The sequence below is a fragment of the Melopsittacus undulatus genome, chromosome 5 (genome assembly GCF_012275295.1).
Source record: "Melopsittacus undulatus isolate bMelUnd1 chromosome 5, bMelUnd1.mat.Z, whole genome shotgun sequence".
Classification (NCBI taxonomy): Eukaryota; Metazoa; Chordata; class Aves; order Psittaciformes; family Psittaculidae; genus Melopsittacus; species Melopsittacus undulatus.
Window position 1 is genome coordinate 33,701,949 of NC_047531.1, and position 21,372 is coordinate 33,723,320.

At 39.4% G+C, this 21,372-nt stretch overlaps 1 protein-coding gene across 1 annotated transcript in view; it reads right to left on the reverse strand.

The window, feature by feature from the left end:
* The window catches only part of SEMA3A (semaphorin 3A), a 168,863-nt gene extending 148,064 nt beyond the window's left edge, over positions 1-20,799 (reverse strand). Inside the window, exon 1 of the mRNA XM_034062860.1 lies at positions 20,608-20,799. Coding sequence (XP_033918751.1) covers positions 20,608-20,719 — 112 coding nt within the window. The 5' untranslated portion in view covers positions 20,720-20,799. The remainder of the gene's footprint in view (positions 1-20,607) is intronic.
* Positions 20,800-21,372: the final 573 nt, after the last annotated feature.

Genomic DNA, 21,372 nt, shown 5'->3' on the forward strand with positions numbered 1-21,372 from the left:
CTTTATATCTGGACTGTTTTTTGTCCCAGCTGTCAATCTCAGTGGCATCTGCTAAAACTCCTTATTTTTACTCTTCAATATTAAAATCAGTTAATACTCTGTTTGTCTTGGTTTTCTCCATTCAAAACTTAGATAATTCAGGACTGGCGTGGTTGTGTCCTTTTCCCACGTCTCTTAGGGAGCCACAGCATGACCTTGGCAGTACCACTTATTCAATGGTGTCTCAGATCCCTGCCCACCTTAGGGCTGCTTTGTTAAATGGACTATCAGGTTTTCCATACAGAAACATTCTTTTACACTGCACAGTGGCATACAGTCTTCATGTGGAGATTTAATTTCTCCCGTCACACAAATAACAGTACAAAAGTATGGCAATGAGTGGAAAAATCAACAAAGCAAAACTGAATCTCTAAAAGGTATAACAAACACTCAGAACATTGTCTTCTCTGAAGTCAATAAATGTTCTCCTTGTACTAATCTATTTCTGCTTATAATATTATCTGTTTTGTGCTAGAGAAGTCTCCAAACTATTGCCTTGGCAACCAATAAACATTAATCCATGTGAGATTTTCCTCTTGAAATACTTTCTATATTGGAAACATTATGTAGGAGGTAAATTTCGCTGGAACTGGAAAAGATGTGCTGATGATTTGATTCACATTTTTTTCTGGATTTTGCAAGAAAATGTAGTCCTGGATGTTTCTTAAGTGAGAACAATCACTATCAGCCTAATGGAATTGGATCCATTGGGCATGCCTGGGCTGTACATTTATCTGCCCCAGAAGAATGCAGTACACCAAGCAGTCCAAAGACAGACAAAATATAGCTTGCTCAAGGCCTGAAGAGGTCTGTGTAACACCAGGTCCTACACTGCTTTTTGTTACCATTCTTAACTCTCAGTTATCACGCGCATTTAATAGCTTGGTTTCAAGGGACCAAATCAAGGGTTGCATTTAGCTGGCAAGCACCTGTGCAAAAATTGGCTCTCACATCATTCCCATATGTTAAAGCACTTTCTAGCTTGCATAGCAAGACCTAGCCTGTCGACGTACCACTTAAAAGATTTTGTCAGAAAACCCAGGCAAGCAAATAATGCTGCACATTGGCCTGTCCCCTCACATAAGGCCAGATCTTGGGGTTGAGCTCGGAAAGAACTAGTGTTGTAACATCAGCTATAACCAAAGACTGTGATCTGGGTTGTAGGCCATGGAAATCAACAGGAAGAGTCTTACTGAATTTAACAGACTTCAAGTTGGGCCTCCATACAGCAATACCAAGGACTTGAACTGCATCTAGAGTCTCATACTGACTAAAGCAGTAACAAGCAGGCACAACCGGTTTAAAGGACTGATCAAAGTCCACTGATGTCTTTCCAAAAGCTTTGAACAAGAAGGGAGAGCAGTAATCCAAGAGGAAGGTGACAGGGGTTTAGGATAGCTGTGGTGATGCCCACATCCTAACATTGCACAATGTGCACTTGAAAGTCGAGTTACATGGACAATATTTTACTCATAAGCACAAACACTTTGGAGTATTTGTCAATGTGAAATAACACATTGCTTGGTTCTCTGAAGACATGATGTGAACCATAATGTGTGTTATTTCAAAATAACACATAACTTGTCACTTATCATTACTGTAACAACCTGTATTTGAATGAATCAACAATGGCAATGCATACTCACATCAGGGAAGAAGCAACTCCAGCAAAGGAGACATTCTGGGTTTGTATTCCATATGGAAAATAAAGGAAACCTGTTGTAAATGAGAACCATTGTTTCCGACTTACCTCCTGAAGAAAGGTTAAACCCCTCGGAACAAGTAGATAGTTTCCTTAACATTCAAACACAACATAGGATTAACTTTGGAGAAATGTTTTCTATGCCTAGTAACACTCATATATTCATCTATGCCAGAGCCTAGGGGACTGCACAGCTTGTGTTAGAAAACAGTCATTCTTCTTGTGTGACACTTGGAATTCCCCTGATAATCTATACTGTTCCAGTCAACTGACATAACAAACTATACCTGAAACCATAGATTAAAAATTATAAAAAAAAAAACACAGAAAAAGGAAAAGAGAAAGAGGAGTATGCACCAAGAGTTTCAGCACCAAGCAGAAGGAAAATGAAACCACTTCTCCTCAACAGCAATGTGAGGCAAACGTCTCTTTTCATATCAAAATGAATGCATATAACAAACTTGAATAATTTTGCCGCCTTTATATCTAGGGAACTGCAGAACATGAAGACGACATGTAAGGGAGAAACTCTGAAAGCAAAAATTGTCAGCTTTTAGATTTTACTTGTAGTGGAATAATCATTTAAAGAATCTTTAAGATCAGGAGGAAATTATCAAAGTGATCTCTTCAACTAAAAATACATTTTTTCTCTCCCTCCATAAGAAGCAGGATTCTCAGACTTCTCAGTTGCAGAAGTAATGTAGTCGGAAAAGTATCTTTCAAGCAACTAAACTTCTTGGGTTTGTGAAATTAGGCTGGATATACTGTTAAGGAAGAAAGCAAGAGGAAGGCTTTTATCTTGGTACCCAGATGTTTGTTCAAGCCTTGAACTAAATTGTTCTGTTATTTGTCAGTTGTACTGCTTGCCCTGAAAAGTACAGATTGAATCTCATTGCGCAAAAACATAGTGCTTGCCTCTAAAAAACACGCAGTCAACAGAAAATAAAACAACTGTGTACAAAAAGTAATTCCAGATTGGAAGCTGAGGCACAGAGATATCATCTGATATCACATAGAAAGTTTGTGTAAGATCTTCGAATTGAACATCATCTGTCAGTTCTGAGCTTTAGCCACAAGACTGGTCTTCCTCACATTAGTAACATCCATGAAACATGAAGGCAAACACATATCTGAACTTCTCAATGTCTTAAAAGTTTTATTCTTTAAAAGTAGAGCAAAACTTCTATTAAGCAAACAATAACCTGTAACAATATTGTTATTTAAAAATAGTGTATTAAATTAGGTTAAAGAATAGGATATCAATTTGTAATGTTGATTTCGCTGCAGTAAATGTTGAGGACTATGTTTTGACATTAGCACATAGATGTATGCGTCAAGATGGTTTGGAGCTTCACAAATCACATAGGAGCTTTAGGGAACACTGTTTTTCTGGTACAACACAGTTTCATAGCATGAATAAGTAAAGCTGAGAAAAGCAAGGAATTTTTTATCTCCAGGGAAATTACAGTATTCCAACATCTGTTTTCAAATTAAGACAAACAGGCAAAATGCTGAACTTCTCATAGAGTGACAACTTTAAAGAAAAAAAAAGAATAAAAAAATAGGAATGCACAACTTTTGTTTTTGATCATTTTATCTATGTCTGGTCTGGGTGTCCACCTTTCTTAGGCTTTAATAGGGAAAAACAGTGCATATACTCCACAGCCCAGTCATGGTCAAGTCATATCCCCAAATCAAGAAGACTGGAAATACTGTCCTCTGACAGTGAACTGCATCTTACACAAAGGATAAACGTGCCTCAACCCTGACGCAGACCTGTTGTCCAGAATTTCAGACTGGGCTATATGTTGCATGCTGCCTGTTATCATACAAGCCTTATGTTAATTTCTGAATACTCTCACACATTTTAGTAAGAGTTATGGTCCTGTACAGGAAAGAATGAGGAAGAAAGCAGCAAAAAAACCACAAAGGTCTTATAAACCCTGAGCACACAGAGGTTAGTGTCAGATGAATACTATATTACGTGCCTTGTATCAGCACAACAGTCCAAAATAATGTTTTCATTTGGACAGAACTGGTGGAAAATTTTGATTAAATGGAAACTTCCTCTTTCATTGACAATTCATTTTGATGGAAAACCCCTGCTTAATCCTTGTAATATACTACCAGACAGTCCCATAAGGCAAATTCTTTGTTTATGCATGACTCAAAGAGAATGTTCATCAGCCAGGTTCCTCCAGTCCTTTGCCATCGCAGCTCAGCTCTGACTTATTTGCCAGCTTAAACCTGGGGTGCCAGTTCTGTTGGTAAACAGCATGAACTGGTCAGTCACTCATTTCACACATGCCTCAGATCAATTCCTGTATGATAGTTCTTTTTCATTTACCACATATGCTGAACTGAATTTGACCTGGTGGTGAAAGGTTTCATTTACCATTACAGTCACTTCAGCTGTGCAGTCTCCAGTCTGTACACTGATTTATGGGTGGATGGATTTGCATATGGCAAACATCCACACAGCTTTATAAGTTTGCATATATGCCAGTAAATGTAAAGTCAGGGCTATGATACTAGTATGAATAATGTTTTTATTAGAAATAGCTCTGTTTGGGGTTTTTATTGTTGGTGGGGGTTTTGTTTTGCACTGTTCGGGTTTTTTTTACATGCACATAAGGATAAAATTCCATTCCATTTCCAGTTCAAGACACAGGGACACTGCTAAAAAACCCCAACCCTTCATTTCTTATTATTTCTTCTTCCTTATTTCTTATTTCTTTCTTATAACTGCTCCTTAGGAGGTATACATGGGAATCACCTTGTCCCAGGGGCAGGACTGAGAATGAATCCTGGCACTGATGGAGCCATCTCCAGGCTGATCTTGGAGATTGAACATAAAGCCAATAAGAGCCAGGTAGACCAGAAGCCAGTCTAACGTAGTGACTACTGAAGACCAGCCATGGGCAGTTAAAGAAAATGAAGACAGGAGGAGATGTAGTTCCTTATGTCAGAACTGACGAAAATTGTCCCAGGTTTTTGGCATGGGTTTTTTTTTGGGGGGGGGGGGTTGGATTTTGGATTTTTGTTGAGGGTGTTTTTTTTTGTTGTTGTTTTTTGTTTTTTTTTTTTTTTTAATAGCATTTGTTCTCCTCTATATCTGGCCTACTTGACTGACTACTGCAGAAGGCTCTTGTTTAGGTAGTTTCAACATCAACACTGCTAACATCCTCCACAAATACTAAAATCCAGTGTCCCAGTTTTCAGAAATTCTTATGGTAAGCAAGTTGTCATTCTCTCCACAACATACACGTGTACCTTCAATTAATGTTAACACTGCCTTGATGAAACATCATGACAAATATTCATTCATTCTTTGTTTCCTGGTATGAGCAAAGGAGAAAAGATCCACCTCCCACCCACATTCTGTAACAGATTTAGGAATGCAAGACCTTTCATGCTTAAATCACCCATGACACAACGCAAATGTTTATACTCACTGCAACACAAAACACATCATTCATTATTTTGAAACTTAATTTTGAATTAGACATTTACATTGAGGAACAGCTAAAAATAACTTGCAGCAGGGTGTGTTGTAATTTTGCATTGCTTAAGGATCTGGTCCAAGTATGGTTGTGCAAATAGCTTCATATTTGTATACATTATGTAGGTAAATGCATGCATGCACCTAAGGATACTTTCAGAATTCAGAGAGTTTGAGAAGTTTCTTCCCTCAGGTTGACTTCACAGAAGGACAGGTTGAGCTTAGGCAGAGCCAAAAAACCCCTTTGGAAGGCTAGTCAGTGGGAAACAGCTTCTGATCTCAGCAGGACAAAGCAGGGGAAGGAGTTTTCCTCTGTTGCATTTAGACTCCAGGTACCCTGCCACTGGTTGGCAATTTTGTATAGATGTCTAATGTCTCTGTGTCCTTTAAATATCACTTGAACAGGCTCAGAGACTTTCTTACAGTAAGTGGCCTTCTTTATATATAAATCTGTTGTATATGTCAATATACAATACAATTTCTACCTTTCAAGACCATCTTTGGCCAGCACTAGAGAAGTGGTAGGATGCCTCTGTTCCAAGGCACCATAGACTTGTTTACTCATGAGTTACTCTGTGGGTTGTTCTCTGACTGCTACCACAGTTTAAGTAACAGCTCAAATTAATTAAATCAATGCCCTTTACAGCCTACTGAAGTTTTTCACAGCCAACTGCACCATAATCAGAAGTAGTGCAAATGTGTTTCCTATCGGATTTTATGCCACAAATGGTTTCCGCTCCTGTTTTTAATAGAAAACATTCTTTTTGCTTCTTTGTTTAAATGTACACCTATCATAAAATGTGAAAAATTTTATTGCCCCACCATCCTCTACTGCATTTGGGACTTTCTGCATTTTCTTAACATGTGACACAGGCCATAATAAATTTTAGGGTAATAGAAGTGTCTCCACAAGTGGCTACATCTGAGTGGTTGCAATTTGAGATTCCTCTTGCTGTTTTGCAAAGACCACTGAGAGCCCATTGACAAGTTGTCTGGGGCGAGGGAGCACATGGCCCCATGCTCGCTGTCCCACTTTGTCAGACTGATGTCTGAAAAGGAGCAGGGATTCCTTACTCTCCTGCTAGTGCTAGCAGCTATCTGGAGTGGCAGGAAAGCAGCTCTGGAGCCTCCCGCTGTGGGGATATCTCTTGGGCCCTCTCCAATGAACTCATGTGAGAAGCAGGCAGTAGCAGCTTTCACTCAAAGTGCCTGGAGCTGTGGCTACAGTTAATAAGTTACACTCCAGTAGGGGATAAATGTTTCCACAATGCTGTGCCCTTTTTTGATAGATATGGGAATGGTTGTTGAAACTTTATTCCAACATTGCAGTATTAGTTATCTAAAGTTACTGTGCTTGAATCAGAGGAACTGCTTAAAGGCTGATTTGTGTCTAATGTGTGCTCTGTTACATTCACACAGATGAACAGAAGGTTTTAATGGAAAGACCTGTTAACAGGGAAAATGGGAGAGGGCTTGGATATGACATTCCTTTGCTTGAAAACTCAGTTGAAACTTGCTTGGCATTTAAAAATATCTGATAAAATTTTATATTGATGCACACACTTAAAAGGACTCAAAGATCCGCCACACTGAGTGAGGGTCTTTCGTAGTGACTTCAGTTGACATTGTAGCCTACTGGACATGAGGATGCAATGAAACACAGACAGACGATGTGTAGAGCACAGTGGAGCACTAGGATAAGCAAGATCAAGAGGGACTGTTACTGAATGAAAACTTTCATTTGGGAACAGAGCAATATTTTGAAGAGGTTTTTCTTTCCTAGTTTCTTCCCATTAACTGGGCAGAGATCAAAAATCTCAAGTGATCCTTACAATTGTCTGGTTTTGTTGGTTTATTATTTCATAACTGAGGAAGAACTTGTATAACCTCCCAAAAGGGCACTTCACACCATGAGTGCCATGTACATTGAAATTAATGGGACTGCTCATGTGAGTAGGAGTTTGTAAGATCAATCCTTTTTTTTCATTTTTAATCTCCTGGTAAATACCAAGACAAATCACGTTTCATTACAGGAATATCAGTGTGACTGAGCAAATCCCAGAGCCTTTGAGTAATTGTCCTTTACAAATTCAGTGAATGAAATTGCACTTAACTTTGTGAGTTACTTTCAGCACAATGTAACCAGATCAAATTAGTGTGTGGAAGCTTTTTGAGGAAGGAAATGCATGCTGTAAATGGTTACAGGAGTGATACAAGCTATTTAACAAATTATGAAGTTAGAATGAAATACATTTTGGCATTCTGAGGTAAGTACAAGGAAGCTACAAAACAATACTGGGGGAAATCACACCGGTAAACTACAGCAATAGTCCCCCATTATTTCATGATTAAGGAGTAGGTACATGATCCACATCACCTTTGAATGTGAACTTCACTTTGGAAACATTTTCTGGTCCTTGTGCCTGCCTAATCATACTTTCTGGAGCTGCTTCAGGCATAAATGGCTTAGTAAATCTTTCTCCATATATACACATGCCAATTCTATCTAAGCAGACACGAGGTACAGTAAAAAATGTAGAAAATTGTCTGTCTCAAAGCCTATTAAGATTTTTATTTTACTCTGTGGTCCTCATTTTTCCAGTGTTTACTTTCACTTTTTTGCCTTTTTGGATGCATGATGCTGTACCTTTTGAAGGATACATTTAGTTTTAAACTAAAACATTCCCCCATTCTACCTAGTTGAGCACGTACTGAAGTACAACAGCAAAGCAGAATAGTGAAATGCTGAGCAGTTTGTAAGGAAGATTAAAGTATTTTGGGTACCTTCTGGGTCAGATACTGACATAATGCAGAATAATACTCAAATCCTTTACATTTCTTCCACTCCTATCACACTTGTCTGCCAGACTTTCATTGAAGGTCTACATCTGCTTACTGCTTAGATCCTGTGCTCTTTTTTTCTTTGCCTTTTTTTCTTTCCCCCTCCTCTGGGGGAGAGGAATAAGCTTTTTTACCTTATCTTTTTTTTGAAATACTAAAAGAAATAGAAAATGTATTGTAGTGGGAGACCTGATATTGCTTTTTAAGGTTCATTTTTCCCAAGTGGTCATTATTACACCAGATCTATTTAAGGCATGGGAGTTTTCATACCTGTGAATAGGTTAAAGTTTTATGGTGCTGCTTTTCACAGCACTTTGAAATGCAATGATCTTTGCCAGGAGTTAGCTAGAGAATTATTTACATATCTCCCTTCCTACCTCAGCTGACCATTCACATGCAAATAGCAGCTTTTACAGCTTTCCACACATTTATGAAACCCAGAGATCTGACCATTTTTCAACTCAGAATGAAAGATATGACAGTGCCTTAGACTAAAACCCTGCCAGACTCTAAATTAGTTTCTTACTAGGCAATACTGAATATGAAAAAAAAAAAAAATAAAATCCAAATTTCTTGCGATGGAAAATGTTGGGATCACAGTGAATGCATTTTGGTCATAAAATAAGTATTGATTTCTTAGAGACCAGCTGGGTTACAATAGTTTTACAAACGATTTGAAAGGCAGAGCTGACTTAAGCTCTTTCTTTTTCATCTGTTGGTCACTCAGAACCCTAGAAAATAATGCAGGTCCTCAAACCCCTTGAATTTTAGAGTAGGCTCAAATCACAGCACCATGGGCAAGCCATGACATCAGGGGAGGAAAATGAATAGCAGACACTTAAGTTGGCCCTGCCTGTTAAACCCCATGTTTGAGGACACTTGACTTGTACTACTGAGCACAGTGAGTTCCAGAACAGTTCACCTCTGCATAGAACAGGTTCACAGTCTGGCCTCACACATGCAAGCAACTGCTTCTTAAACCCTGGTGTCCAAGAGACCTGACTGAATGGTTCAGCTCAGGGCAATATTGTGCTTTCATGGTGATTATCAAAAATCATTGCTGTTCTACCCTCTCACCAGTTGTTATTTTAAAAGAAGACTTGTCTTAAGACCTAAACTTTCATTTTCTGGTGTGGTTTCAGTGTCTTATAACCAGAAACAAGAGACATTTCCTAGCCTAAAAAGCTGTGTTTCACCTCTTCTCATGTAATTTACATACATTGATCACTTCCATATGTCTGGCATAAGGTAAAACATTTTCTGTTCATAGTAATGGGGGTGAACCTCCATTGAAACAAAATTCTGTGTTTGCCATATTCCTATATGCTGATAGAATTTATTTTTAAGAGAGTGACAGTTATGAGAAATGACCTTAAAAGGCTGTTTATGGTCTCAGCTATGAAAATTGTGTTAAAAACCTAGAAGTTGCATTGCTCAGTCTTGTCCTCAGTCCCTTTGGTGCAATGTCAATTAGCAACATCAGTGGTCTAAACATGAATCACTGCAGTCACAGTCATTTAATAAAGTTACACTTAGTTTACATCAGAATAATTGATGATAGTTTAAAATTTCTAATATAGAATGATAATACACATGACACTTGATACTGCTGTCTTTGAAGACGAATTAAAAAGCTTCTTGACTCCAGTAAAAGGACCTTTTACATTAGTCTCTGTTGGTCTGCTTGCCAGCCTCAAGAACTGGACTTAGCTCTTCTAGCACCAGCAAAACTGCCAGAAAAATATGTATCATGTGGTCAAATAAGACACTGTAGTCTAACAAGTCAAACTACAAACTTGTGCCTGAAGATCAAAGTTACACCAAAAATCATACAAAAATCTTGTATTTGCTCTGTATTTCTTAATTAATAGCATGAAATCCAGCGCTTTATTATGGAAAATGAATGTTATTCAAAACAACCATTACATCATGTAAATAGCATGAGGAAGTATAAAAGCCAAGAAAAAAAAATCCTGGAGTTAATTCACTGAAGGTAACATTTAAATGCTGCATTTGAGGTATGTGGAATACATGAAACAGCCAATTTTGCTTTCACAAGGGCCAGGCTGATGAAGGGAACAGGTGCTTTCTTACTTATTTTAGGAATGAGGATGTGAAGAGATGCAGAATTCCAATTCTGAATTTATTATAGCAGTTAATCCTCATTATTAGGTTTGAATCAGGGCTGTCAAGCAACAGTTTTCCAGTCAGCGAGTCACAAATGATAGGCAATTATAACTGACTGAACTGATTACTGAATATTTTCCTAAGTGTCTAAGAAAGCTGCCCTCACCCTGGAGAAGGTTGGGAGAAGATTTTGGGTACCGAAAGTCAGAAAAACGGCTCTGTGCAAAAAGAAACACGAGTTTTGTTTCCAGAATCTGTTGGGAAGGAAAACATACACTTACAGGGGCAGAGCATTAAACACCAGTGACTTGATAAGGTATGTTCAGGCTGAGTGCAAAGGGGAGGAAATGCACAAACTGAGGGTTTTAGTTTTGTCTGCTAAGCACAAGAAAAAAGAAAAACAAAACCAAACACATTTTTTTAATTCCTTCTGAATTTTAAAATGTGATTATCAGCTATGTTTAGAAATAAAGAGAACCCTATCTTAAACTCAGAGAAATAAGCCAGGATCTTGCAAGTACTCAAACACCTTTGGTAGGCAGTATTGAAAAGACTAAACAAGGAACAAAGAACTTTAAACAAGAACAAAGGTTCTTCTTCTCCAGAGACATTTATAATTACCTTCACAGTGTATTTAGTGTGAAATAGAGGTGGATACTCCAAAAAACATTGTAAAGGGTATAGAATCCCTTGGAATATACAAATGGAATTAAATTAGTTACGCTTTCTGGGTAATAGGCATGTTTCATGTCATAGGCATACACAGCTGTGAATATAATTATTATAATCACTTTAAAGTACCTGTAAGGCCTTTGTATGTTGATCAAAAATAAGCTCTGACTGAACTGTGAATATACACATTAATGGGATTATTCTGAGAGTCGGATGCAGCTCTGAATAAGCATGGCAAGTCTCTGGCCTCAAGCAATTCCTCATGAGATCACTTAATACCACTTTACAGGTGAAGAAGCTGACACAGAAGAACCAGCAAATTAACAGGATTTCACATTTATAGTACTTTCTTTGATTCCCATTACAGTACAGCCTTCCTGTACATCATTAGCTGTGGTGCTGGGTTTCTGTTAACCTCCAATCTCTGTTTGGAGGAGAGGGTAACAAAACTTCCCTAATTTGCATGACTGTTGTCCAGTAAAGAGTGTGAGTTCCAGTGGGGATTAAAAGAATGATGAAAGACACAAAATTGTAAAAGGATGCCAGAAAAGGAAGAAGAATTCCCAGTGGATTACAGTTCCATCACAGATGGGAAGCAAAATCTAAAAAAAGTAGAATTAGAAATTTATGTTAATCTTGATCTCAATACTCCAGGCTGCAGAGAAAATACAAATTTTTCACTATATAATTTATTATTATTTCATAACACTAATTTAAAAAGAGCTGTGAGGAATTTTCTTTCAAATTTAACAGATTCCTGAATCTCTTTACTTGAAATGAAACCTTGCCTACTTGCTAGAGGTCAGTTTTTATGGCTAGAGTACAAACGACTGAGGATACATATTTAGAGCAGCAGTATGGATGGGGTCTTCCCACACTGATAACTGCACAGCCATCATTCTGCAAATACTCTTCGCTGATGTTTAGGATATTTCAGAGAAGTGCCAACTAGAACTCTTTGAAGATGTTATCATAACCTCCTGTATATCTAAATATTCACTTTGTTGGTGGACTCTGATACATATTGGAAGAGCTGCAATTTAGAAATAGAGCAATTTCGTAACTATGCAATTTGCAGGTAGCTCAGAAACACATTTATATTGTTGTCTGCAAGGCCATCAGGGAAAGAAGTTTTGGTATAGCCACTGCTATAGTAGAAGGGAATATGAGGAAAAAACAAGCCATCTGGAAGATAAGGTTTTCTTTCTCAGATACCCAGACATCGTTTCTTCTATCCCTCTGATCACTCAACAGGAACTGGCATTCACCACATGGGCCTATCAGAATGAAGAACTTATATGGGACCTAGCATGATGGAGATGAGACCAAGTTGGCCTGCAGATACAACAGAGCAACACTCATCATCACTGATATGATCTTTATTGTGTTTTGAGAAAAAGAGCTTCATCAGGTGTCAGAACCATTTCAGACTATGCATTCATGTAATAGTAAAGTTGCGCTGGGGAATCCATGAAGGAAAAAAAAGTAATATTAACACCCTGAAACCTCGACTTCATTCTAATAGACCTTACTCTGTGCCTTGGCCAGGAGTGAGATCTATGTCTAGCAAAGGAAAGCTATTGCCATTCCAGTGTCAGCTGGTGATGAAAGATGTACCCTGCACTCTCTACAGCTCTTTTGGATGCTTGTGAGCTGTATTTATCATCTGTTGCTTCTAGAAAAGGCCACCAACCCCTCCCCCTTGAAAGGCAGCTCTAAATCCTTTAAATTATCTCACAGAGCTTTTTTTGTGTCCTTTTCTCACACAAGGCTGGAATTTCAAAAGGAGCCAAGAGGGGCTGTCAGAACCAACATGAGCTTTGCTTCATTGGAGTGGAGAGTAAAGGAGAGCTTTCTTTTTCTCCTTCCACAAGTTGGTTGAAAGTAAATAACTACTTCATTCTTCAGATTGTTCCCTGAAAGATCCAACTTTGCACGAAAGTATTTATAAAAGATGAGAATTTTATTTGACTGCTCACTTCTAAAGTTTCTGCAACATCCAGCTGGAGAGATAAGCAGACAGCCTAACAAATGTCAAACAACTTTAAAACATTAGAAAAATGGCAAGTACTTGTGACTTTACTGTGTTTGGTTATAAAACAGTGAAGGGTGAAAACAAGATGTGACACAAAGTAGACTAGTGCTCACGCATTTCAGGGGTTGCTGTAGATGTGTCTAGCTCAAGGGCAAACTGTAATCCCCAAAGTGAAAAAAGAATCCCCCAAACTGTAAATCTATATAGATTTTTTAGAAACGAACCTAAATTAGGTTTCATTCTGCTCTCAATACTGAAATAGTTCAGCTGAAAAATGGGAGAATCAGGGTCAAGGCACCTCTCCTCTGAGTTGCACATATACATATGTATTTTTATTTGCAAACCATGATACATGAAATTGAGTCTTGAATACATTCTTCTTTTAAAGTATAGAAATATTCAGAAAGTAACAGAGCTTTCCAGGGGACAGCTTATTGAAAGCTCTGAATGATTAAGCTATTAAATTAGTAAAGCTCTTCAGCCCCAGACAGCCACCTCCAGCATGTGTCACTGGATTTCGGATGAGCTTATTAAGGAGAAGAGTCATGGGAAATGTGAGATGTAAGATAGATAGGTAATTGTTTTTAGGAATATGAATAACATAGTCATACTGCATATTTCTTGCTATAACTCGATGTTTAATGCAAATTTAGATAGTCACAGGTGACCTCAAGATCATAGATACTGAGAGCATACGTAAGTGTAATCAGTTGGGTTTTTATACAACTTTAAATGCTCATTTAAGTGAAACTGTTTCTTAAATTAGGATGCTTTGGATCAGAATACAGCCTAATTTTTTCCATAGCATTTAATTGGTACCTTCTTTTGATACCTTCCCATAAAAAAAAAAAAGAAACTAAATGAATGAACAAGAAGCTTAATTCCTTTTAGTCACTGAAAAGCAATGAGCACCCTTAAAGTCTCATTCAGTCTGCCTAACCCAAGATTAGCTCTCTGGAGGCACCTCTCCTTGCACTGCCAGTGAAAAGAGCCTAATGTGGCTGACTATGTCAGTCAAAGAGAAAGACACCAGAGAGAACCTCCTGTGGTGCAGGAGAAAAGGCTACAGCACTCTTTAAGATTTCTGATGCTCTCAACAGCTGTGGCCATCCTTTTTTCTCTTGTACATTGGGGCACTATCCCACTTGCAAAAAAACAGGAAAAGTTGAATAAATGTACTATCCCCACAGTTATTCTCACTATCCACAGCTGTTGCTGGAAGAGAGCAGCTAACCTATATGAAGGCTGTATGTGGGAGGACCGTGAACTTGCAGACATTCCTGAAGGGAGCTTTAATCCTGCAAGGGAAGGAATTTGCTGAATCGCCCACCAGCACCAGCAGCAACTTTCACATTTAACCTTAATTAACAAGAGCACCAGGACAAGCTACAGGACTTCCATTTAAAACTTTGACATAGAGCTGCCAGGGTCCACCCCACACATTTGCTTAAAAATAAGCACGTGGGAGCCTGAAGACAATTTTACCCTTTTTAGCTTTCAAACAACTGGAAAATGTCACAACCATTGACACTGCTTAGAAGGATTTGTTTTCTTCTCGGTCACTCATGCACTGCCTCAGGTGAAGATGTGGTTTTGCTTCAAATTGAACTAGCGTCAAGTCAGGCTCCAGCTGATGTAGAAAATGTTCGAAATACTAGAGGAACTCTGTACTGCTTGTGCTTCCATTGCAGTGTTCCAGGTATGCACATGAGAAAAAAAAGGCTGTAGGCCAGAGGAAGTAAATAATAAAGATGTCCCTCTAACAGCAGCTGTGGGCATTAAAGGCTGTATGCAGAATCGATGAAAGGAAAACCAAAACCAGATTAAAAGGATCAGAGTACAGCAATTCATTAAATCAAAAGTAAAAAACACTTCCAAGCAAAAAGAAAGAGTTAAAAATACAAATAATTTAGTGGTTTCTTCTCTAGTGGAACTCCATGTAAATGCTTTCTATACACACAGAGACACATGCCAGAGAGATTATCATAAATAACCCATTTATATTGTAGTGAACTGCAACGACTGGGTTTCTTATTTAAATATTGTTTTCCTATGCCTTACAGAAAAAATACACACCTGAATAAACCATAAACAGATAGGTACGTCAGTCCGAATCAAAAAACTTCATGCACAGAAGTAAATTTTAAGGCAGACTTCACAGTAGGTCCACTGAGCTCAGTGTAACTATGGATGTCTAAATTCCTCACTAGGTTAGAGTATTAAAGATGCTGTACACCTTGTCCACAGCAAAAGAGTTTCCATTGCTGTCGATAGAGCACCTTTCATAAATAAATAATTTAGGCACTTGCAAACCATACAGCACAAACAATTATAGAGAACTCCAGCTTCTCAGAAAAGGGAGGCTCTGTAATCCAAAAAACCACTTTTTCCATTGGAATTAAATGGGAAAGTTGGAAACACAAAATGAGAATGTTGGGCTAGGTTTTCACCCTCCCTGTTCCAATTACACTGTCTGTCTCAGGCCCTAATTAGTTAGCTGAAAATTTCCCTATATAGGAAAGATCTGAGCTTAAGCACTTCCTTCATCAGCTTCTCCTTCCTGTCAGGCTCTGGGGCAGGCAGGGTAGTCCTGTGCTCTCCCCTGACAATTCTCAAGTCTCATGAAGACCCCACTCAACCAATATTATAAAGATCAACAGACAGATCTTCTCTGGAGGACTCATCAGCTGGGTGCAAAAGAATGAAGAGGCTATGGCTGTACCAAACATCTTCATTGCCTCCGGCACAAACTGAACAGTGAGGTCTGAGAGTGCCAGAGCCATGCAAAAATGCCATCATTAACGGTAAAAGCTGCAGTGTGCTACAAACCCATGCCTAGACTGCAAACATCACCAGTTTGCCTTCCTTAACAGTCTTGTTCCTAAGTCTGGGCTGCCCTTCTTTCCTTTTCAGGCTTATTGGAGAGGTTTTTCCTTCATACGGTAGACTTACAACACAGTTTAAGCAAAAGGTTTTTCACACAGATACCTTGAAATCTGAGACAAACTCTAATACTGGTCCCAACTCAAGAGAGACAGGCACCCTTGCCAATATTTCTCTTCTAATTTACTTCTCCTATTTTGTCCTGTTTTGCCAATATTTGTGGAAGTATTGAATTGTGAGTTATAGAGTTTGATGGAAAGGAAAAACCACAATCAAACCCACCAGCAGGTCATCAACTACAACCAGACTGGGTCAACAAATTACAAGCCAGGTATCATATTTACACAAGTGTACATACAGGTAATTCAGTGTGGTGTCATTCCTCCCTTGTCACGGCATGTTAGCCAGATCGAAAAGGACAAAAGTTTTACCATTACTTTCACTAAGGCCAGGTTTTCATTTGGGTCAAAATCCATAATGTAAAACTGTAAATCAACTGCACATCAAGGATGGAGAAGTTCTCACTATCGCTGAAAATTTAAACAAGACACTTATTTTTAATATGGCTTGAATTTGAGCCAGAGAGTAATAGAGCTAAATCTGTGTGCAATGCTTTTCCAGTTACTTATTCTCAAGTAATATGTATCCAATTGAGCAACAATAACAAAAGAGAACCACACATGTACTCTTACAAAACATACTTACAACATTTAGTAATTTTCAATAAAGAAATAGGATGCGACAGATGTGTTTGAGAAAGTTGGGTTTACAAGATATACTCCTGTGGAGACAAAAATCAGGGTTGCCTTAGGAAAAATCTGTAAATCAAAGAATCATTAATGGAAACTCTCTCTTTCTTTAGACTTATATGTTTATATTGAAAGGTTACTGCAGTTGGTTCTATGTGCCATTACTTCCCCATGCATAGGACAGCAAAAGAAAATAGGAAACAATAAACAATACAAGAAATCCATCTGGAGCTAAGACTATATTTATTGTTTTAAACTTGACACACTCAACTTGATCACCATCTTTCAAAGAGCTTTGTGCTCAAGAGAAGTTTTCTGAACAGAATCTGTGACCTAGTGACACACTATAGAGGCTTACAACTGTTACTGAAATTAAAGCCAGTGAGATTAAAAAAGCAAAACACAAAATACCCTCAAATAAACAAACTAACAAAGACCAACAACAAAACCCTTATATTCTTCAAGGAAAGATTCCTTTACTTTTGACACATCAACAATGACATTCCTTGTTACTTTACCATAAGGACACAACATCTTTGAAGGACGCAAAAAGAAGAGCTCAGAGGTTGAAGGGCTTAACTGAGCTTTTAGTTTTTATAGCTGGTTTTAGCACATCCAGAACTTACTGACTTCAATGAACAGGCCTTTAATCATATTAATTCCCTTTGACTGAAATAAGGATATAAACATTATCTGTGCAAAACCTCTGCAATCCGTGAACGAAGATGCAAATTCTTGGAAACTCTGAAATGGAGCAAAACCCTGATGCTACTGAACAGGAGTTCCCCCTCAGATTCCAGCTGGACAAGGATTTCCCAAGTGCTCTCCTCAAATTTCCTTCCTTTAATATACCACTGAAATCAAGGTGATATAAACCAAATAACCAGAACTCTGTTTTACAATAAACAGAAAGAACCTTTTCAGACCGCAGATGTGGCCTTAATGCATGCATTTATACACTTTATACTCTTCCTCTTCCTATCCGCAACATGCCCCGTAGGATGCTTCTAATCTATTGAAAGATTGTGTGACAAGAAGTTAAGAGGAAACAAGAATAAGAGTTCATCAAAACTTCTGTCCAGCAACCTGGGAAATGGCACAGTTAATACTGGACCTTTGAAAACAACTGACCATAGGAAATCAAGGTTGGCAGGGATTTAACCCTTCATGACTCATTTTGCTAACTGTCCAATGAAATGCCTGAGCTTTTTAACCATGTTTGACATCTAATTAGTCGAGAAAAACAAGAAGTTAAAATACATCCTTGTTTTTCTTTTGAAATAAAGCACCAACAATTAGCTCTAAGGTATTTGTTTAGGCAAAAAAACAAGCATGCTGTTAAAAGAAAGTACAATGACAGCCACTGAAAAGAGAAGTCACTTGGGTCAGTCTTTTCACCTTGTGTATTTCTTCTCTTTCAATATCATATGTTTACTTTACTCAACCACAGCTCTTTATGGAGAGGCAGAATGGTTAAGTAACTGGGTAGCTTCTTTTCCTAACTGCAAGCAGTTTGACTAGAGATGAATCACGTAATATCACATAGTCACACAGCAATGAGGTATATATACCCTGAGAGATAGATATTAGCATTAGTCAAGTATTCAGTCAGTGCCTAAAAGACATATTTTTAATACCTACAGCTTTTAAGTCTGTTCCTACTTAAGGTGTTCACATTGATCTGTGCATAAAACTCTCTGCTGGAAGCAAAATTTGCCTGGAATAGCACCAGCTGATAAAGCTTAGTCTTCCTTCATGAATAATGGCATCCCCATACTTAGGGATCAATGTGTCAGCACGGGCAACACGCTCCTCTTGACCTGGCCAGGCATTTACACTGGTACTTAACATTAAGCATATGAGCAGTCTGATCTGATTTTTAGGTTTACACATGTTTTAAGTCAAGTATGTGAATCAAAGGCCAAGGTGTGAACTCCTGTAAGTGTTTAGACTTTTAACTTGCTTTGAATTAACCATGCATTTACTTTGCCAGATAGGAAACAGGGCTGCTCAACATTTGAACTTGTTCTCACAATGATCTGCCAATTACAAAACCAGCATCAATGTTCCTTTCAGTTTCCTGTTTTGCTCATATAGAACTGACTGTATATTAAAATTGATGTCTGATATATTAAAAAAAAGAAAATGAGACCTTTTCTCCAAAAAAAGAGCAGAGCTGAAAAATAACCAATAACCAATCAGCAGAGTAGCAAAGTGTTGCTAAATTGTATACCGATATAGTACCAGGGGGTAAAAAAAGAAAATGGGTGGAAAAAAACAAAGAAAAAGAGAAAATCACTATCATTCAGTTTCAAATTAGTTTCTGTGAATTCAGTCAGTATGAGCAGGGGTAGCAGACTTGAGCCATCAATAAACTTTAAGAGGGTGAAAAAAAATAAACAATAATTAATTAGCCGTTAAACCGCTTTACAGGATATTTTTATAGCATTCATGCTTCTATACACTCATCTGAGTTTCAGCATGATTGTAAAAGTTTGGAAGCAATTAAGAAGGTTTTAATGAGTTTTGACATAACATGGAGTAATGGTAGATTTCTTCAGAATCAATCATTCAAAATAACCAATTTTGTGTTAAATACTAATGCCTTTTCTTATGAAAACTCAATTAACAGATTCTGAACAGCTTAAAGTGTTCTTTCCATACATATATTTTCAAGTTTAAACACACACAAACATGTATAGAAGTGTTCTTCAATAAAACCCTGCACACACATTTATTTCACACAGTGCATCCAAGTTTTGCAGGTGTTTAATATCTTTCTTTTTCCTCTGGAGTGTGAAGATGACGCCTGACATGGAAACAGAGAGGACTTTCCTCCCTCTCAACTGCCGCACAAGAAAGGTGAAAAAAACTGGAAAATGCATTTCTACTGGCAAGAGATGTATTAGCATTGTACTTTAAGATGAGATTGACATCTATGACCAGGCATGCACACACATGTTTCCTCTTTTTCCATGGTAAAAGCAGTGTGTTACTTTTCCTCCCTTCCTTCAGAATCGTAACTGCTGCGCCTTCTCTCAACCTTCAATAACCTGAGACTTGTGAGAAGGCAGCTCTTCAGTGAGACATGTATATAGATACATGGATTTCTACATCCCCCTTTTAGAAATAACACTCTACATTCTTATATTTTAAACTTCTTCCCCAGTTACAAGTCTCCAGATTTGGTGAATCCTTCTGCAAATATACTTAGAGAAGAACTATGCAGATAGAACAGAGTCTGCCTACCTCAGAGTCCTCCTTTAATACTGGCAGTGTTATACAAAAGTTAATTACTGACAATTGGTGTGAGTGGCATTACACAATTTCAAATGTAAACGTAATCTCACAGCTCGCTCTCTTCAGTTACGCCTTCCCTGTGATCTCTAATGAAATACATGAGACTACACCGAAAACAATCCCAGTTCAAATAAATTGCACTGCGTTAAACATCCATAGGCAGCGTTTTCTAGTGCACAACAGTCCTTTCCTCCTTTTCTGGACTGATCTGTTCCTTTCAGTTTATAGTTTCTTGGCAAACCCACCATCTACTGCTTATGTTAGGCATCTGATTGTCAGATTTGTACAAACTGAATATTCATGACTCGAGAATTAACCACTTCATGCCTAAAAAAGGAAAAATATAAATCTTCATCTATTCCATACTGTTTGAAGAAGACCCGGTTTCGGGGCTGCGCTACATGCCCAGCACGGGAGAGATTAGCTGGGTGGCCAAGCACGTCTCACTGTTTTAAAGAGTAAAGTCCGGTGAAATAGCACAAGACTGAAAAAAATCCTCCACGGATCAGCACGATCCGGAGTCCTTGTCTGCAAATGCAACTAACTCTTCTTTGTCTGTGTTTAAACTGCGTGGTACCGCCCGTAGCACGGAGGGGCTTTTTAAGTCTTTTCCTTAGAAATTCCTCCTCATGCCAGTTTCCCCCTTTTGGAAGATGGGGAAAACCAGGGAGGAAGGTGGGGAGGGGAGGCAGCGACGGGGCAAAGCAGGAGAGGTTTTGAGGCAAGCCGGGAATAAGAGCGAGAACAACAGACTTACCTTTATAGGATAATTTGAGCCTTGGCACGTTATTCTTCACATGCTGGCAGTTCACTCTTCCTGCTAGTAATACTCCCAAGGAAAGCAAGGCAATCCCCCTGAGCCAGCCCATGCTGCAGCAGCCACTGTAGGGTCCCTGCGAGCCGGAGCCGCGGAGCTCCCCGTCCTGCCGGGCGCCGCCGGGGAACTTCAGGCAACCTGGGGAGCGGAGGTAACAGGTGATGGGGGTGGGCTCCGCGCCCCGCCGCGCCCCGCCGCGCCCCGCCGCCGCCGCCAGCCGCCCCGGCCCCCCTCCTCTCCGCCGCCGCCGGGGCAACTTCAAGCCCCTCTCACGCACACGCCGCGGGCCGGAAAAGGAGGCAGCCCCCGGGCGCGAGTGGCGTGCGGGCGGGGGGGCGGCATGATGCGGGCGGCGGCGGCGGGCGGCGGCGCGGGCCGGGGGCAGGGGCCGGGGCGGGCGGGCGCCCCGTTGCCCCGCGCGGCGGGCGGGTCCCGGGCGGTAGGGGCGGGCGCGGCGGCCCCGCGCTCCCCGCGCACATGGAGCCACACCGGGGACACCGGCTCAAGCCGTGCTCGGGAGAGCGTCTGACAATGGGAGCGCAGGGAAGCTCGACCCCCCCTTCCCCCCGCTGTCACACCGCACATGCAGAGAGAAAAGGAGGGGGAAAGAGAAAAGGAAAGACATCGCAGCAGGATGAGAGGGGAGAACAGAAACCTCCACCCAGCCCGGGAAAAGCACGGAGCTATACGTTTCACGAGCTGTTT